Genomic DNA, 18,405 nt, shown 5'->3' on the forward strand with positions numbered 1-18,405 from the left:
AATACAAATTAGATCATCTAGATGATAGGTTGATCATGGTAGTATGGGTGGTGTCCTCCTGTGCCAATGGGCTAGCATTACCGTCATACTCTTGATCCCTGACAACCTCGTATTGGGAGATAGTGGTGGTTTTGGCCATCCCAATTCCGTCATTGCCATCTTCTTTTCTGTTCTGTGATATGAAGTATTCTCCTGCGCCATGATCTATGAAGTCGACGTGTTTGAATACGCCAGTGGCGGTCGCCATCAATGTTGTCGGACCATTCTCATGTGTCAAATTGATCTCTGGACAATCAACCAGATACCTGGGTTTCCCGCTCTTGACATCCTCCCCATTCGAGGTGATCATCGTAGTTGCGATCAAGTTTGCTAGTAGCGAAGACGAATAATGGGCCTTGGCAAAGAAAATCAGACATAGCCAGCTTACACCAGCCAACAGAGCACAGATGACGATCAGCAGGATCTGAAGACGCGAAATTGCTGGCTGGATGCTGGAGACCTCGACCATGACATTTGCAGGGCCTAGAGCTAAAATGGCTCCCCGAGATAGCACTAGATTGCTTAATTTCTCATCGTTGTTCACAGCCCACTCGAAGGCTTGCTGATTCAAGGCCTTGTCACTGTAATTGAAGCGCCCTTCGCCCATGACACCATTTAGAATAAGAAAAGCAGAGGTATCGACTTGACCATAAAAACGGTGACCTTCCTGTGTTTGATTTCCAATGAAGGACATATAGCAGTCTGTCTCGCGCACTTTTCCACCCAGTGCTATGTTCGTGTAGAATTTGTCGCAGGGCTCTAGCGGCACGACCGGTTCTGGCAGCTCATCAGAACGAACAAGCGTAATATTGACGACCGAAGCTCGAAACAGAGAATATGCCACTTCACCAGGTACGAGCTCAAGGTTGAGAAGTTCGTAGTTGACCTGGGACACGGATGTTTCTGTCTCCGCGGTGAGACCGAAGACACCACTGCTGTTCTGGCTACGTGCATCGATAATAGACTGAGCAACGTCGTAGATGATTGGATTTGATTGATCGACTGGGTCCGTAGACCAAGCTCTCTTCACCAAATCGGTCACTTCTTCCAGGCTGAACGGGACTAGCCAATCGGTTAGCATGCAAGCCTTGAATGCAGTCTCGACGAAAGTATGACGCATGCGGCCTTTAGTGACGGTGAACATTTGTTTCATCAAAGCCGTATCACCGCCTTTGCCGAGACTGGTCCACGGATTGTCCTCGCGGGTTGGAGAGATGTACTGAGATTGAAGCCGCTTGTCTGTAACATCGTCCCAATGGACCTCCGGCCGCCCTAACGTGTGTTCCATCGCCAACTGAAGGGCAAAGAAGTTGTCAAACGTACAATTCCAGCTTTGTACATTGTCGCTCATGGTCTGCCAGGGGCAATTCAAGGACATTGTCGCGTTGGTTTTGTTTGCAGAAAATGTGATGAATGTGTCTGCTGAGACAGAGAAGCCGTCATGATCAAGCCATATCCTTGGACCAACTTCCTCAAAGGGCCGGGTTGCTGCAACCGTTTTTGGAGAGCCGCGGTCGATAACTCCAGTCAGCGTGAAATTGACGCCAGGCTCAAACAGATTAGCACCCATCATATCGACGAGCCGTGCATCGAGAGGCGCGATGTCACCCGGGATACTGTTTGAGAAGACAAGATACCCTGGTTCTGGTAGTAAACGATCGGCAATCTTGGCGGCTGTAACGTTGCTCTTCTCTGCCAGATAACCAGGCGAATCCAACCCCCAGAGCAGAGCATCAAACCAAGTCCCCACAAAAAGCAAAATTGTGACGAAGAAAACGATGATTCCGCCTGAAGAAAACCCTCGTGAAAATATGTATAGTGTCCTTTGGATGTAGTCCTCAGTAAACATCAAATATGATGTAAATGCTTTACGACTCGCTGCAAGCAAGGCGAATAGCTTGAATATGAACAGCTGCAGAAATAAGGCAGCAAGTTTGAAAAGAACCTGCTTGGCAACATTATTGTACACAGCAATGGTCGAGGCTGCGAAGCTGCCGTGGACGGAAATGCTGCCGAGACTAAACACCATCTTGCCGGCGCGATGGACTTTTGAGTGTCTGATGACTGTTGTAGGCTTATGAGAAATGCAGAGCAGAGCAGAGGACAGCAGGATATTTCGCGGTGTTGCTCATTCCTCTTGAGCCAAAGTGCACCTCAGGAGAAAAAGGACCACAATCGACGTTAGGCAGTTGGAAGAAGGAAAATACACAATCGGAGAGAACATCTGGACAGCTGAAGCATACATTAGCCACTAAGTATGTAAAATATGCATCTCGTGCAATGGTTGATAAGTTTTTTGGTCACTAGAAAAGCTGCAACATGTCCCAGAAGAGGAGCAGGTTCAGAGGGGCTGATAATAATAGTACATGTCAATCCCCAGGAAACATGGACACTTCAATAGTCCACTTCAGAAGTTGCCGCAAGTTGAAATTAGTCCGTTGTTGATACGAGGCCAAAGCTAAATACTTAATCATTACCTAGAAGCTTCATTTGCATTCTGCTCTAAGCCACATTGGGGAGCACTATCGGCTCGAAGCATCAATTGGTAAGGGGTGTGTGTGTGCTAGGGTAGGGATCTAAAATATAGAGTTCGGAGGAAATAGCTTTTTTTCGGCGCCAAGTCCCCACAGCCTTCCCGAATAGGAACGAAAGAGGCGAAACCTCGGTGCTGCCAGCAGCGGATTACTGTTCAGACCAATTAGATAAAGGGCTAATGATGCACTGCTGCGATGGGGTGTTCAAGTACGAATCCTCCACTCGCACCGCAGAACCGATGGTGTCACACAAGCTCCGCATATCTCTGCACGAGTGCTCCGTACAGAACATCAACAGCTCTCATCATAGGTCGTTGACGCAGAACACAACACCCGAAACTACGCTCGAGCACGCCTTTTCGTGCTAGGATGGGCAACGAGTCATCCGTTCCGGTCGAAGATGATGTTCCGCCGCAAACGCTCGAGAGCCGGACGTTGGAGAGTGTTGCAAAATATATCACAGAGAGGAAAGTCAGAAGGATAGTGGTCATGGTAGGAGGTTCTGGAACAGGTCGTTAAATGGAGATTGATGATATTTGCAGACAGGCGCGGGCATTAGTACAGCCGCTGGCATTCCAGACTTTCGTTCTCCTGATACAGGGCTCTATGCCAACCTTGCCCGCCTAAACCTACCTTATGCTGAAGCTGTGTTCGACATATCCTATTTCCGTAACAACCCGCTGCCTTTCTACACCCTTGCGCATGAGCTCTATCCTGGCCGCTACCGGCCTACCGTTACGCATTGTTTCATGAAGCTACTCTACGACAAGGGCTTACTGCTCAAACTGTTCACCCAGAATATTGATTGCCTAGAACGGGAGGCAGGTGTACCAGGTGAGATGATAGTGGAGGCGCATGGCTCTTTCGCGTCTCAGAGATGCATCGAATGTAAAACCGAGTTCCCGGACACGATGATGAAGAAGGCTGTCCAGGAAAGGGAAGTCCCACGATGCCTCAGAAAGACCTGTAATGGGCTGGTGAAGCCGGATATTGTCTTCTTTGGAGAAGCGTTGCCTGAAGCTTTTCATCGAAATCGAACATTGCCAGCAGCTGCTGATCTGGCAATCATCATGGGCACTAGCCTTAGCGTGCAACCATTTGCCAGTTTGCCATCCTATGTACGTGAAGAGACACCACGAATCCTGATCAACCTTGAAAGAGTAGGTGGACTTGGGTCTCGAGCTGATGACGTACTTCTCCTCGGTGAATGCGACGCCGGGGTTCGAAAACTCGCAGACGCCCTAGGCTGGCTTGATGAGCTCGAAGACTTATGGCAGCGCACTACTCCATCCGAGCATGACCAAAAGGAACACCAACTACCACTGAAGACTAGAGACGAGAAGCTGGAGGAGGAGGTCGACCAATTGACAAGAGATATCGACCAGACACTGAAGCTATCCAAAGACCACCACTCTTGGTTGGGGAACCACCTGAAAGACAACCAGCAGCCGGGAAAGAAGGCTTCTGTGCCATTGGAGAGTGCACTCTCCGTCCCCTTGGAGACATCTGCAGACGCCGAGCCGGAAAGGCACGGGCAGGACAAGCCATCAATAAATACTTGCGACAAGCGGGGGCCTGAAGGCACATATGCAAATACGAGCAAGGAACTATCAGATGAAAATAATACTGCAGATCTGGAAAGTAAGGAGGATGGTAATTTGAGTCACGTCTTCCCCCATATAGACACGACTCGAGAGAAGTCTTCATTATGATATATACTACCTGGATACCCCTTAAATGATAAGACGAGTCATGAACTTGAAACAGACGTAGTTCAGTGTCCATCGACGGTGAACAACATGATCAATGATAGTGGATTTTTTGACTGACCTAAAGTCCCCCTGAATACAGCGAAGTATGTATTATTGAAAGCAGAACCAGGAGTACATTTTTACTTGTATAGCATCTCGAAATGGCACTAAAGATAGGGTGTTTGTGATTTTTGTATAGCAGCGGTTGATGAAACGTACAGGAGTCGACATATGTATTACAGAGCCTGGTTGGGTGTAAGGGATTGCCCGTAGACAGACTCCACAGCAGAAAAACACAATTTCTTAATGAACATAACTAATTGATTTATTTATCATTATTTCCAATTGGCGAGGCGCGGATGGCATAGTGGTTTACACTGCGCCATCCATACCAAGTTTTACCCTTGCTGAATTAATTCAGGAATGAACAAGAGAAATTCAAACACCGTACGCAGTGAACCCCTCGATCACTGGTATCGCGGGTGCCAAATGTCTCTCTGGAGCTAAAATATCCAGTAAGACACCACATTCGGTGTGCAGTTTGGGCTCCGACTTACCAAGTACGCGAGCGGCCGAAGAAACTCAGTCAATCTTGGTAGGGGAGGGAGGGGCAGAGGAGAAGTGTAAGCAGACGGCTTATATTCTTTTTCAGATTGTGTTGTAGAAAGTGCTAGTATTATATGCGAAGCTTTAGTTCTTCATTTCAGACTTTGTCCAAGACCCTTTCTTTATATTTCTGCAGTGCCTGGCAATTATTTCCCCCTTGAATATCCCAGCTCTTGGACACCCACTCTCTTGAATTGTCTTCGAATCTCTTCGTCTCCATTATCAGTTGACATCTTGGACCTAAGAACAAGCGCCCGGAAATCTTATGGACTTTTCATGGCAAGCGTATTGTGACTTTCATTTCCTGCAAGAATCTCACGCATGAAAATGCGACTATGTCTTCTGGTACGTGGGCTAGCAAGAGAATGGATCTCCACTATGGCCATCAGATTTCACGTTCCTGCCTGCATATGCGCTCAGCGGACTCCTGGCCTGGTAGTAGAAATAGAGGATCCAGTCAATCTGCGTCTAGTGATGAAGAAGCTAGATTCGGGGTATCGGAAGTCCCAGACGGGTTTCCCGAATGAGTGGCCGTCTGCGTGTTTCGATTCCTCAGACACATCTGTTGGTATGCACTCGTTGTATGTTTCTTTATCGAGCATTAGTTTCAAACAAGCAACAAATTTGTGAAGTAACTGGCGCTCATCTGCAGGATTGCTATTCTCGTCCCGTCCAATCCAAATGAGAAAGATGTTGCGGCTGCGCTGAGTACACTGGTGCTGAGGGGTATTTGCGACCGACTACTTTCCACAATCTTCAGGAATCTTTGCCAGACTTGCTTCAACACCTTTCTTCCCTCGTCTGACTTGGTCATTGCATTTCCGAAGAAGCTTTCGTTGTAGGATTTGACATACTGGATGGAATCAACTTCAAACCCGGCTAGAGATAAAACATTCAGCTTTTTGTCAATAGTCCAGATGAGTTTCGTTTCTCCAGCTGGTTTCTATGGAAGCGCTCTTCCGAATCGAAACGGATTCCGAAACAACATGGATATATCCCAACGTGGAATCCAAATTGACGAATGCCGCTTCGACGGAGTCTCGGTACGCCTCAACAGTTGACTTGGTATTCGAACCCGAATCTTAACCGCGCCTTGACACCAAATTAGGTTGATTCATTTTTGGCTGCCTTACTAAGGAAAAAACTACCCGGCTCAACTTTTGGCTCAGCCTCCGCTCAGGCCTTGTTATTATTGGAGAACTATACCTTGCCCACATCTGACTGTCTCTCCCTTTTCATACCTACGGAGATTTTATATAGTGAACCCCAGTTGACAGTGTTGGTCGCATACCATTATATCATTCTGCTCAATGGGAGGTGCGGACAGTGCATGTTGGCAGTGCGGACTTGTTGGGCATATGGAGTTTAAAAATTCAGGTGAACTGCAGTGATACGAGTCAGACCTTGGCACATTCAATGGTCACGTGTGCTTGGCGCTTGTACCACAGATCATTGGACCGCTATACCGAAAGCGTTAGCGTGACACACGGACCTTCATCATGAGTGTATACCTGGTCAGTAGGTATAGAGTACGTAGTTCAACATTCATCTCTGAGAACGAAAGCTGTAAAATGGCTCACTCAACAGTCCATGATGAGAAGTCAGATAGCGCCGCCTCTTGTGGTGATGCGTACGCCCAGCAACAGTTATGTAACACTAGTAACTCCAACACAACAACATCTCGCAAATCAAACGGACAATCTCCAGCAACGTCACGTTCATGCTACAGTGACCCGACGACAAACCTCGACCTCGACGCATTAATCTGCAGTTTTCTCTTTTCTCTCGACGCTAAAGAGGTTACTGGTCCTTGCAACTGCCGTACCTTTGTACTTCAGCCAGGAGTGTACAGAAAAACTTTGGAATCTCTGCAGGTGTCTGACCTTGTAGTCTGGGCATATGTCTCTGAAGGATTAAGATTAATCTTTCAAAATCTGACGCTCAGATTGTTCATCAATTTGTACCCGTTTTAGACACGATCTTATCAACGACAAATATCTTGTTGTCAAGATGCCTGGTGCTATCCATCAGTTTATTGCCAGAAAAGTCAATCATTTGATTGAAACTCAATTGGTTACCATCAAAGAAACCTCAAACGGACCTACAAAACAACTCATCCAAGACATCGAACAGCTTGCTTCCAGACGGATCCAGCTCTATGGTGCGAGTAATCACTGTGAATCTGATGGACAATTCCTCCTCAAAGGTTCTTATTTTCCAGGAGTTGTACCCGAAATGGCATATTCAGAGGGCTTCATATCACTGCAAACAAAGGCTGAAGATCTTATCGTCGGTTCAAGTGGTCATACTCAGCTTGTGATTGGTCTGGAAACAGGAAACAAGCAGTCATATAAATCTCGGCTTGGCGACCAGATTTTATTCGATTAGGGAATGAAGATGCTGTAAAGATGAACGCTATCATTGAACAAGATGAGATACAAAACAGTGATGGCAAAATAAGGCCTGGCTCCATGATTTTCCAACTTCAGGACTTTGGTAGCAATCTCGCAACCACATATCCCCATACCGAGTTGACAAGGACGATCACTCTTTGTTACCATGATTTGGTCGATTACTTTACCAGAGCCCAGGAGTTTGATGTACAGCGACCTCCATTCCCGAACTTGAGACTAGTCAAGAGAACCGCCTCGACCAACGGAAGAATTAACACCTAAACGAAAAGAAGTTCCGTCTTCTCGGAAACAAGTCTTCTGCTCGGTTTGAGGCCTCAAATACGTATTATTAAGATCATGAGATGATATTCGCTCTCGATCAACGCAAAGTTGATTCATCGGCATGCAGCTCTCGCTGACGAACAATTCTCACTCATTGCGACACGGGTTGTTAGAATCCCTGCGTTTATGATACGTATCTGTTACGTACTAGCATGATGGTACAAGGTCCCCGCATGCAAAACGCACGAAACGCTCTTGTAACTGTTACGCTCTGTTATTTATGGCAGTGAGCATTGCTATACGAATTGAACGCCAAATGCTGTTTCTGAGCTGTTACAGTAATGCGCTTCTATAGCTATTAGTATGAGCAAATACTCCTCTTGATAGGAGTAACTCAATCAAGTGAATTGGCACCTCCGTACGCTGTTTGCTACCATCCTCTAACAGGTTATGAGCCCGGCCTGCCTTCTACTCTATTAAGCGAAAGCTGTAATAGAAATCGATATTCGCCAGAGCCTCGCAGGCCTCATATTACCACTTTCGGCCTAGCCTCAAATTCTGCTGTACCGTACAGCCAAATTCGATCGCTATGGACTCCTCCTACGACTCCTCCTACGAAAAGGCCCGTATCCCTCTTCTCAAGGGTACTGAGGACTATTTCTCATGGTCAAGAGTCATGAAAGCACGCCTTGATAGGCTCAAAGCGTGGAGTCCTATCGTATCAGATCCTCCTGTTAATCGTGGCCGCACAAAAGCCCCTATAACTCTTGCTCGATTTCGAGAGCAATTCGATCAATTGGATCTTGACTTGGATACCAATGGATGGAATCAGCGCCAATGGGATGCTGCTTACGAGGACTACAAGGAAGAGATTAGGGAATTCAACGAGTGGCAAGATAAGGAGAAAATGGCCCTTTCTGAGATCATAGAACGGCTATCTCCTGCTGTTCTGACTCGAATGAACAGATACTCCACTCCAAAGACCCTATGGGAAGCCCTCGAGCAGGCGTACGCAGCTCCTCTCATAACAGAGCAACTCCGAGCGCTCCAGAATCTCCTAAGCCTTCGACGCTCGCAGTATCCTGATATTCGTCAGTATACTACTGCCTACAAGACTGCGTACGACCATTTGACGTACAATTTACGTTTCTCCTGGGATCCAATAACTCTCCCAACTCTTTTTCTTCTCTGGAGCGAAAATAACGACTCCAACTCCTCCTCTAATTGGTCGAAGTTCCTTGAGAAATACAAGAATGGAACAAAACTTGCTGACCCTGAGGAGCTCTACACTACCCTCCACGGGCTTGGAGAAGATCCTAAGAAGGATACTAAGAAGCCTGCACCAACAGCGAACGTTATGACAGGCAAAAGGAAGCGAAATGACGCCCCTCAAGGTGGACGCTCTAAGCAACAGAGAACGACGTCAAATTGCTCCGAATGCAGCAAAACGCACGCTCTGAAGGAGGGCCAAGTCTGCTGGTATAAGCACCCAGAGAAGGCGCCAGAGGGATGGCAGAAGAAGCACCCTCATCTCCTTAACAAATAACAATCCACGGACAGAATAGAGAAGCCAATAGAGGACCCTCAAGCAGAAGGAGCTAACGAATCAGAGGGAGTTAACTATATGAGCTATACGGTCAATAGCTCTGATCTCTCTCTAGCTGAGAATCAATGGATACTCGACAGTGGAGCGACGCATCATTTTACGCCCTATAGGGAGCTTCTAGCATGCTACTCGCATGCTTCTATGACGGTATCCTCAGCAAATTCATCCAGCGAATCTACAGGCAGTGGCGAATTCGACTTATTTCTTAATAGTACGAATTTCGCGCTTAAGGATGTTATCTGCGTACCCTCTATCAAGGTCAACATTCTGTCCACCAACAAACTCTTAAGAGATCACGATATCTCTTATACAAACGCCGCAGGGCACTGCTTATATAAGCAAGGAGCTCTGCTGGCACGCGCAGATGACTCAAACGGCCTACCAATCATCTCCACAGGCGTACGCTGTTTGCTACTACTTCTAACACACAGGTGTTCTTAAGCAATTTGCAGGAGGCTGGTCAATTAGTCGGCGTCATCCGCATGGCTTCCTCAAGGTCCTCCATCTTCCTTGTGTGTTTATTACGGACCGTGGCCTAGGCTACTGCCTAGCCAACAGTCACGTGCTGTTGCCTTGGCGCTGCTAGATACTTCCTTGTAGAGCTCTTCTACATAGAAAAGACACACTTGCCACTGATCTTAGATGAACCCCTATTGTGCATCCGCCACAGTGTTCGTATCGGAATCTTGTTGCATCACTTGATTGATGTGGTAAGATTCTCGGCCCAATCCTCATCAGGAACCCTTTTCCATTCTCTCGAGTTGCCGCATTAGGAAGCCGATCAATCCGCTCAGCCAGCAGGCTCTTGGCTGCGCAGGCGCCCACGGCCGCGGACAATGCACACGTGTTGAGAACATGACCCCATGGTCAACGCTGCCGCTTCGCTCTGGTTGACAAGGGTGTACGGAGTTGTGCGTCAAAAGTAGTTGAACTCCCTGGATATTGTGGCGTTGCTAGCATCTATTAACTCAGTTAGGCTTGCCCACCAACTAATGGTATAAGTACCCAGCATCTAATTAGGCCTATATCAGCTATTAAATGGTGTACGTCTTGTAGGTACTTAAAATGCTACTTACTACGTATACTACGTATACTACGTAGAGCGTAGCGTCATTTTATACGCCTTACTCTCCCATAATCTCAAGCCCTAAAAGCCCAGTAAGATTTAAATTACCAAAGACACTAATTGTAACTTGCTAAGATCAAGATGGCTAGCTTCTCAGCCACATTTTAGTGGCCGTAAACTACTTTGGATGCACGACTCCGTAGTTGGCAATGAATATCGTCTATCTTCTGCTTAACGCTATCAACAACGTCACATATCGGAAGTGTGGGTGCTCTGGCAAAGTTGCAGGAGGCAAGGTTCGAAACGCTGTGCCTAGGCGAGGATGTTGCTCGGAAGGCCGTCGAGGCACTGAAGATGTAAGCTTGTGTTGTTGTCTGTTGTTTTCAGCATTGTTGGTCTGGTCTAACAGTCCAAGGGCCCATCCATACGAGGAGCCTTCATATGAGGTGTACGGGTTGGAGGATTTCTAATTCAAGAAAATGCACTTTTAAGCGCCGCCTTCGCGAATTGCCCAGTTTCTCAAGCGGATGTGACCACTTCCTGTCGGTGCAACTGCGAGTGGTTGATGCAGTATCTATGAAAGTATGGGAGTTCTATGGAGTTGGTTTGGTGCTAAAAGAGCTAGACTCGTACAATAATCACATGTGTAACCTCCTGCGGAGTACGTACTACGTAGAAAGCAAGTTGTATTATCCATCAAGGGGTAAGGTGAGTAGATATACGTATAGATCGGTGTTGACCTTCTGAGAGGGCTAATTGGCCGCGTTTAATACGCGTAATCCCTGCGTTTCTGCTGCTTGTAATTGGTCAATTTGCGACGCAATTTCGCTTCTAATTTCGCTGAACGGTACAGCCAATTGTACATAGATCTACGCTCTCTACCCCCGTAGCTATCAATCAACTTGCTTCTCTACGCACTCTGCACAGCAGGTTGACAATCGGCTGTACTACGGTGGGCTGAAGGTATGTTAGCTCCGTGCTAGTTACTGCTAAAGCAGTGGTACGGGACCAAAATGGAAAACAGACTTTGTTCTTTCCTCCGTACTATCTATCCATCCATGCACTACTCCATACTAACTAATCACTCTCACCTACCCTACAAAACTGAAAAAAGTTAAGCTGCTCTATCTCACCATTCGCCTAACATTTAACTGCCTGCCCATCGGTCTGCGACGCGCATACTGTTTTGATACTCTTTCCACCGTCATTCAGGGCTAATATATTTTAATCGGACCTTCATATCGACAAGTGTCAGACGCGAGCTAGAAGCAAATAATCCCGATGGGTCGGCTTTTCATGTTCCTACAGAGGACTTTCAGACACTTGCGGCCCGTTGGAACAGTGGGCTTCAAAGTCGAAGAGCCAGTGGAAGACACAGAGGACTTACGGGACCACCAAAATCCGTTCCTTGGGCTGCCAAATGAGCTGCTCCTCGTGATCGCAACTTTTCTGGACAAGGAGTTTCAAGTCTTACTTAGTCTCTCCTGCAGATGACTTCGCGTTCTTCTTAATTCCTGTCTCGATTTATCGCCAGACAACATGAGCATGAAGCTGCGATTCCTCCGATACCTTGAGCATGATTACCCTGAACATCTGACGTGTTGCATATGCGGTTTTATGTTCCAATGGCGAGCTAGACGGTCGTGGGGCTATCGCTGCCCGCGTGGAAATTTTCACTCGCTCAAGGACATATTTACATCATACGCTTCGTACATACAAGGAGATCGGAATATCTGTGTGGCACGCGAAGTCATTGACCTCATCTTTCGAGCTCACGAGCGGGGGCAGCAACACGGTCTGCCTTTATCTTTGTTGAGCACGAGCGGGACCGATCGCAATGGTGTCACTCGAAAAAATGAGGCGCGCTTAATAGACGGACAGCTTCTGCTTGTTAGTCGCTGGGAGGTAGATGGGGAATCCAGACAGGAGTTAGCGCAAAAGGCCTGGCTCTTTAACTCGGCCTTGTGCTTACATTATCACCAAAACATGTATAGCGAAGAAAAATGGCAGACCATTGAGCAGGCTGTCACAGCTATGACGGGTTTGGAAAGGCCCAGGCTGTCTAAGTGTCCTTTCTGCGCCACTGATCACAAACTACATGTGCAGAACAGCAATGGCGGCCGGATGAGAATCGTATTAAGTGTTTGTCGGAGTTATCGGCAACGATATGAGAACATGCTGGCAAACGAGCAGGTATTTCACCGAAAACCTTCTTCGCGCATCGATGCCGACGCAGTTTCTCGAAGGGACTTACACCCAGTCTTTGAATCTTACACGAGCGGCAAATGATACGGTATCACGTTGTGGCATCAGGCTTTGCTAGCGCCGCAGTTGAAGTGTCGGCAGGGAATTCACAACATTCAAGACTCGTACATGCATGGAATGAGCAATTCAAGTATTGCTATCGGACTATCTTGCAGCCATCGTCACGCCTCGGAGACGTAGGTTATGTGTCTACCACATCCAAATGTGATTGGCGCCAGCCTGATAAGCTTGTAGCCATCCTGCAATGTTGCGGAACGCAACTCTGTTGGGATAGCATTGCCCCTTCCACTTTTGCGTGGACGAAATAAATCAACGCCAAAATCAGAGGTATAATTTTCAGACTTAGAAATAGAGTATCGACTATATTCATGTATGTCTTGTAAAGAGGACTAATTGTCTTGAATGAACTTCTTATAGTTCGCAATTTAATTACCTAAGTGACCCTTTTGTTTGGTGCTGACGTCCCCATATGGCCCCTGTGCAAGGTTTAGACAATATTGAAGGGAGTGTATGAGCCGCAGAAACAACCACCCCAACGAAGATTAGTTATCAGACGACCACGATCTAACGTGCGAAAGATGAGCAAAAGACGAGTTCAAAATGTGTGAGTGAAGTTGTATATTCTAACATGCCCAAAGGGCGCCCAGAGGGCGCCCAGAGGGCATCTACTCTAAACTATCTTGGCATGAGACAGGCCTCCTGCCATGCAGGCGCCCGACATTAGTAGTGGACCACGATTAGGCAGTTCAGCCTGAGTTTAAGGTAGCCGCCGATTCAGGCTGCTGTGTATGCTGCGCCTCTACGGAGTACACTGCCTTCGGCTTCGATGCTTGGTGGCCCAGGTTGGTTCAAAATAATGTAGGCAATTAAAGCCGGGCTCAAAGCAGCCAGTTCAGACTCCTACTTACTACACCCACTTAGAGAGGGCACCAGGAGTGGCCCATCCCTTCATGCTCGCTCTTGTTCCCTCACTGTTCCCTTCAAAGCGGCCATGTTCCCTTTCCCAATCGAAAATGGCAAGTCATAAATGCAAGTTCAGTGTATATAAAGCTGCTCAAAAAGAAAGTTTGTGGCGCCTGAGCTGCGACGCACTTCGGTCTGGTGAGCGAGCTGAGCCTCAGCCTTAGCCTCACACTTACGAAGAGAGGAACTCCACGTAGAAAGGACACATGGAAGAGTATATATTGGTAGTGGCTCAGGCGGCATCGACGCTAAGAGCCTGAAGAATCTTCAGTCAGCGTTTCGCCATGTCGAGCCTGGAGCGATACCATTACACTCGGCTCCCAGACGGACCATACATTCGAATATTGACAATCTTCCCAGGCGGCCCAAGCGATCCACTCCGCGGAGAGCTCAAGCTGTTCAACACCGACACAGACGAAGACTACGAGGCAGTGTCTTACGTCTGGGGAGATCCCAGCCGCAGCCACGAGATTGTCTGCAACAACAAGACGCTCAGTCTGACCGCAAGTCTCGAAGGAGCACTGCGACGCATCAGACGGGCTAACCAGCCTCGCCGAATATGGGTGGACCAACTGTCGATAAATCAGTATGACTTGAGCGAGCGAAGTCAGCAGGTGCAATTCATGAATAAGATCTATAGGAACGCTACCCGCGTCCTTGTGTGCCTTGGGGAAGATTCTAATACGGAGGCAGAAGAAGCCTTTCAGCTGATCCGTAACCTTGGTCAGACGTTCCAGGACGGAGAGAGTAATGAGAAGTTTCGTATCATGAACACAGAGCACCTTCGAGATCAGCCTGAAGCGCAGTGGGCTCCACTGAAGCGTTTGATTGCTCTTCCTTGGGTATGTCAGATCCGACATTAGACGGCGAGCAGTTGAGCTAATGGCCGAGGAGTTTACTCGGATCTGGATAGTTCAGGAGATTGGAACCCAGGCACCCGCCACATTGTACTGGGGCGACTCGGAGTGCGACTGGGACCTCATCTGCGGCGTCGCAAGACACCTGACCGATTTCCACCATATGCGCAAGCACTTTGGCCTGAGGACGACGGATATCAAATATCTCTATAAACGCTTCGTCGAGCCTGATAGGGCGGGCCGCCATGCAAACCGCCTCAGCCTCATGTACGAGCTCCACAGAGCGGCCCATTGCAGGCTGACTGATCCTCGCGATCGGGTCTTCGCCTTTCTCGGTCACTATGCCGTGCGCGAGGGGAATCCCCAGCTTGCTGCCGTCCGCGCTGATTACAGCAAGTCCGTCGAGGAGGTATACTACGACATTGCGGAACGAGCCTTGCTTGGGGACCCAGGCAAGACCCTTATTACGCTTGCCGTAGTGCAGCATCCGCGGCTGCCCTCAAAAACGTCGGACGGATCATGCGCGCGACACTTGGTGGACGCCATGCCTTTGCCTTCGTGGGTGCCAGACTGGCGAGAGCACGAGTCTCACATTCTGTCCGAACCGACCAGCTCTCATCGGGCGCACGCCGGCAGGCCGGCAGATCTCGAAATCGAGAGGGCGGTCAAGGTTCTCAAACTGCGCGGCATAAAAGTGGATGTCCTGGAGGCATGTTCGGACCCGATCCAGCAAAAAGAGTTCCACTTCGACAAATCCCGCCGTGTCCTGGCGATTGAGTCGCTGTGGCGTGAAATCTGCGGAAAGACAAGATTTGACCTCGAGAACCGCTATCTTGATGATCCGAATGGCGACCATGCCGTCTTCGCGTACATGCAGACCCTGAGCAGCGGGGGTATTGCGACTGCGTCTTGGGATGCGCGGCACTACCATGAGATTGATTGTGAAGAGTGGTTTGCCCAAGGCGCCGCCTATCTAACGGCAGCATTGGCGGACACGGGTCTAGTCTCTGCTGAGCTCAAGGACAAGGCCGTCGGTGGCGATCTTTACAAATGGACTCGCGCTGCGAATGGTTCCGCCAGCAATCGGTCCTTCGGCCGGACCGCCCGGGGTCGCTACGTGCTCGGCCCAAAGGCGATGGAAAAGGGGGATGTAGTGTGCGTCTTGTTTGGCGGAAAGATGCCCTTTGTGCTGCGTCCGTGGGATGACGGCAAGTTCCTTCTCGTTGGCGAATGCTACGTGCATGGCTTGATGCAGGGTGAGGCGATTGAGCTGCTTGAGCGGGGAAAGATTGATGAGGAGACGTTCCATATTTGTTGATCGCTCTGGTTGTTCCATATTATCTTTCGTTTCGTGAGGTCTGATTCATAGCCGAGAGAAGGCTAGGAGGTTGGTCGTTGCTGTTGATGTATCGAAGAAAGCCGTTTGCTGAATGGTTTGGATTCTGAAAACTGAGACTTTCGACACATTCTCCATCTGAGAGGAAAAAGGATAGATCTCGACGGCTTGTGTGTCCAGCATCTTTCAGTGCTTTCAAATCCACTTTGAGTTCCTCTGAGTTCCAGCATAGTCCCGGATGGTGTCGGTCGAACCCGAGTGAAGAGCCAAAGAGCTGCAGCGTAGACCTTCTCATCCTCCCACTCGTTGAAGTAACCGATCCCGTCCTTGCATCGAGACCAAACGTACCACGCGGGACCTTGATCGTGCAGAGAGCCATGCATAATTGAAAGCGTCCGCTCTACGTAACGGTGCTCGCCTTTAGCACAGCGAAAGCGTCCAACACGACAGCCTCCTGTTCCGGGGTCGTGAACCTAATTTTCACATTGCCCACCTTGCACGCCCGAACCTCCTCATCCGTCGCCCACACAAAGCCTTGATGCTCTTCCGGGCGCAGTCGCACTTCAAAGTTGCTGCCGCCGTCGCCTTCGCCGTTCCGCCTCTCCACTTCGACAATAAAACTGAGCTTCCGCACCATCTTTCCCGACCGCGTCTTAAACGTGTATCCCTCCCCGACCAACGGCCCAACTGACCTCGCGACCAGCATTGTCTCCTCCCACAGCTCGCGCGCCACAGCGTGTAGAATGGTCTGGTCTTCGTCGTCGCACGCGCCTCCGGGCGTCTCCCAACGGTTCGGCATGCTATCGCCCGGCGCGCGCTGGAGGAGCAGGATGCGCGAGCCGGAGAAGACAATGGCACCTGTAGCGAGGAATTTGCATGCGTGCTCGCTCTGATCTTGGGAGAGGTAGGTCTGGGCGGGAATGGAGAGGTGGGATGTTGATGGACAAGGTTGGAGGTTGAATGAAGGCGGCTCGGACATTGGGATGTTGACTGAGCGCGAGAATTGGGTGACTGGATCGTGACGGGTGTCGGATTGAGATGATAAGCGGTAAAGAAAGTATTTCAAATGCAATGATGGAGGGTCAGCCTAGAGGCGATCATCCACATCCACGGTTATGAGTAGGTATCGGAGCAGCCCACCAGGGTTGGTGCTGTGGATTTTGAGAAACCTAATTGATTAGGCGTTGGCGAAGGAGCATATAGATACAGCTCTAGGTTAGTAACTGCCAGATTGGGACTTGCAGGGAGTGCGTACTATGAGAGATAGGAGTTTTCCAAGGGAAATCAGTTGACGCAAAGAGTACTGGTATATGTTGGGGACGACATCGCTTCAGAAGGACCGTACGTTCAGAGGTAAATATTATCTTCTTTGACTTATTTGGGCCGTCGAGTCGATAAAAGCTTCTAGACCAGTCCTTGAATTCGGATTTATCTAGGAACCACTGTGCGTAGTTTTTGTACCTTCTGTCTGACGTTACTTGGTTCCTGATTTCTTTCAACGTCTACCTAAGATCGTCGTCTTTTTTTGATCCATGTAACTTAAGTACTTTGGCCACATTCTTCTCGGCAGAAAGCTTGTCTCCCATGATTTTTTCATAACCGACCATTTAGTTCTATGATTCTTTAATCAATCCAATCGATCTGATCGATGTTACCACTTCGTGATCTCGTTCGTTGGTTTATCAACTACCAAAGAAACAAGCCGTTGGCAAGTTAAGTTCTAATGTCAGAGGTTTAATGAGTTGAACTAACCTGCAGACTCGAATCTTGTTCTGTTACAAGATATCATGATATCACCCACAAGATGCAATGCTAGACTATACTGGCCAGACAACAATCTTTTCAATTCCTTGATGTCGTTCTGAATCGCAGGATGACTTCTCCGGGGAAAGTTTGTTTCGAATGAGATCCACTCATTGATGGAGTTGATACTCTCCCTCTTAATCCCTCTTCTATAATTTGGAAGAAGACTAAAAACAAAAACCCATAAAAATCTTCTTCTCCAGCCAAGTCGACGCGATGTAGAAATCAAATACGTATGCTCCTTCCCAGCGCAAAAAGTACATCTGCACAACGAATCACCATGCGCAACTGACCTGACCGGACCCGTCTTCCCCCACCCCCACAGGTTCATCCAGTCAACTCGTCTATCCTAACTTAGCTATTTCCCCAGTAGTTACGGAGTATTTATGCCCGTACGAAATGTTCCCCACGTCGTGCCTGTGAGCCAGCTACATAACTACGTATCACTCACTGATGCAGAGCGTTTCTGAAAAAGGGCAGTACTGGTGCTTTCATTCTTCGCCCGGCGCCTACGCAGAGCCTGCCAGTGGTGCATTAAGCCTAAGTTACCCGCCCAAGGGCGAGGAGGTTGCAGGGGAAGGAAAAAAAAGAGGATAACGGGCAGGTCTATGGCTTCAAAACATGATCGAGTCTGACGTTACAAACTCCTTCTGGTTGGGTCCATCTCTGGCGGAGGGATGTGCCGATACATGGTGGATAGGTAGTTAGATGGGAATATCGTGGAGTACTCTAGGCTGGGCGACAGATGTGCTGCATGGAGTCCCTCGCGGCTCCTTGCTTCGTGAGCTAGAAAATTACGGCATCGTGTCAACACTATGATGCGTAACTAGGGGCTGCTTGAGGTCAATCCGGTTGGAGTGGCTGATTGCTGGATTTTCCTTTCGACTATTCTTCATCAAGGACC

The 18,405-nt window shown here is 48.6% G+C and overlaps 6 protein-coding genes across 6 annotated transcripts; 4 read left to right on the forward strand and 2 right to left on the reverse strand.

The window, feature by feature from the left end:
* Positions 1-13: 13 nt before the first annotated feature.
* EPUS_05139 (uncharacterized protein) lies at positions 14-2,068 on the reverse strand (the record flags this gene model as incomplete). The annotated part of the gene is made up of 1 exon (XM_007789516.1): positions 14-2,068. The coding sequence occupies one exon, from the start codon at positions 2,066-2,068 to the stop codon at positions 14-16; it is 2,055 nt and encodes a 684-aa protein (XP_007787706.1).
* Positions 2,069-2,942: 874 nt separating this feature from the next.
* Positions 2,943-4,285, forward strand: EPUS_05140 (NAD-dependent protein deacetylase hst2-1; the record flags this gene model as incomplete). The annotated part of the gene is made up of 2 exons (XM_007789517.1): positions 2,943-3,065; positions 3,116-4,285. 2 exons carry the CDS (start codon positions 2,943-2,945, stop codon positions 4,283-4,285), a joined length of 1,293 nt encoding a protein of 430 aa, XP_007787707.1.
* A 2,655-nt stretch (positions 4,286-6,940) lies between these two features.
* Positions 6,941-7,318, forward strand: EPUS_05141 (uncharacterized protein; the record flags this gene model as incomplete). Its single annotated transcript, XM_007789518.1, has 1 exon — positions 6,941-7,318. The coding sequence occupies one exon, from the start codon at positions 6,941-6,943 to the stop codon at positions 7,316-7,318; it is 378 nt and encodes a 125-aa protein (XP_007787708.1).
* An 876-nt stretch (positions 7,319-8,194) lies between these two features.
* Positions 8,195-9,151, forward strand: EPUS_05142 (uncharacterized protein; the record flags this gene model as incomplete). Its single annotated transcript, XM_007789519.1, has 1 exon — positions 8,195-9,151. One exon carries the CDS (start codon positions 8,195-8,197, stop codon positions 9,149-9,151), a length of 957 nt encoding a protein of 318 aa, XP_007787709.1.
* A 4,638-nt stretch (positions 9,152-13,789) lies between these two features.
* On the forward strand, positions 13,790-15,680 carry EPUS_05143 (uncharacterized protein; the record flags this gene model as incomplete). The annotated part of the gene is made up of 2 exons (XM_007789520.1): positions 13,790-14,347; positions 14,400-15,680. The coding sequence occupies 2 exons, from the start codon at positions 13,790-13,792 to the stop codon at positions 15,678-15,680; spliced, it is 1,839 nt and encodes a 612-aa protein (XP_007787710.1).
* A 418-nt stretch (positions 15,681-16,098) lies between these two features.
* On the reverse strand, positions 16,099-16,677 carry EPUS_05144 (uncharacterized protein; the record flags this gene model as incomplete). Its single annotated transcript, XM_007789521.1, has 1 exon — positions 16,099-16,677. One exon carries the CDS (start codon positions 16,675-16,677, stop codon positions 16,099-16,101), a length of 579 nt encoding a protein of 192 aa, XP_007787711.1.
* Between the last annotated feature and the right edge of the window lie 1,728 nt (positions 16,678-18,405).

This window comes from Endocarpon pusillum (genome assembly GCF_000464535.1).
Source record: "Endocarpon pusillum Z07020 unplaced genomic scaffold scaffold1122, whole genome shotgun sequence".
In the NCBI taxonomy this organism is placed as follows: Eukaryota; Fungi; Ascomycota; class Eurotiomycetes; order Verrucariales; family Verrucariaceae; genus Endocarpon; species Endocarpon pusillum.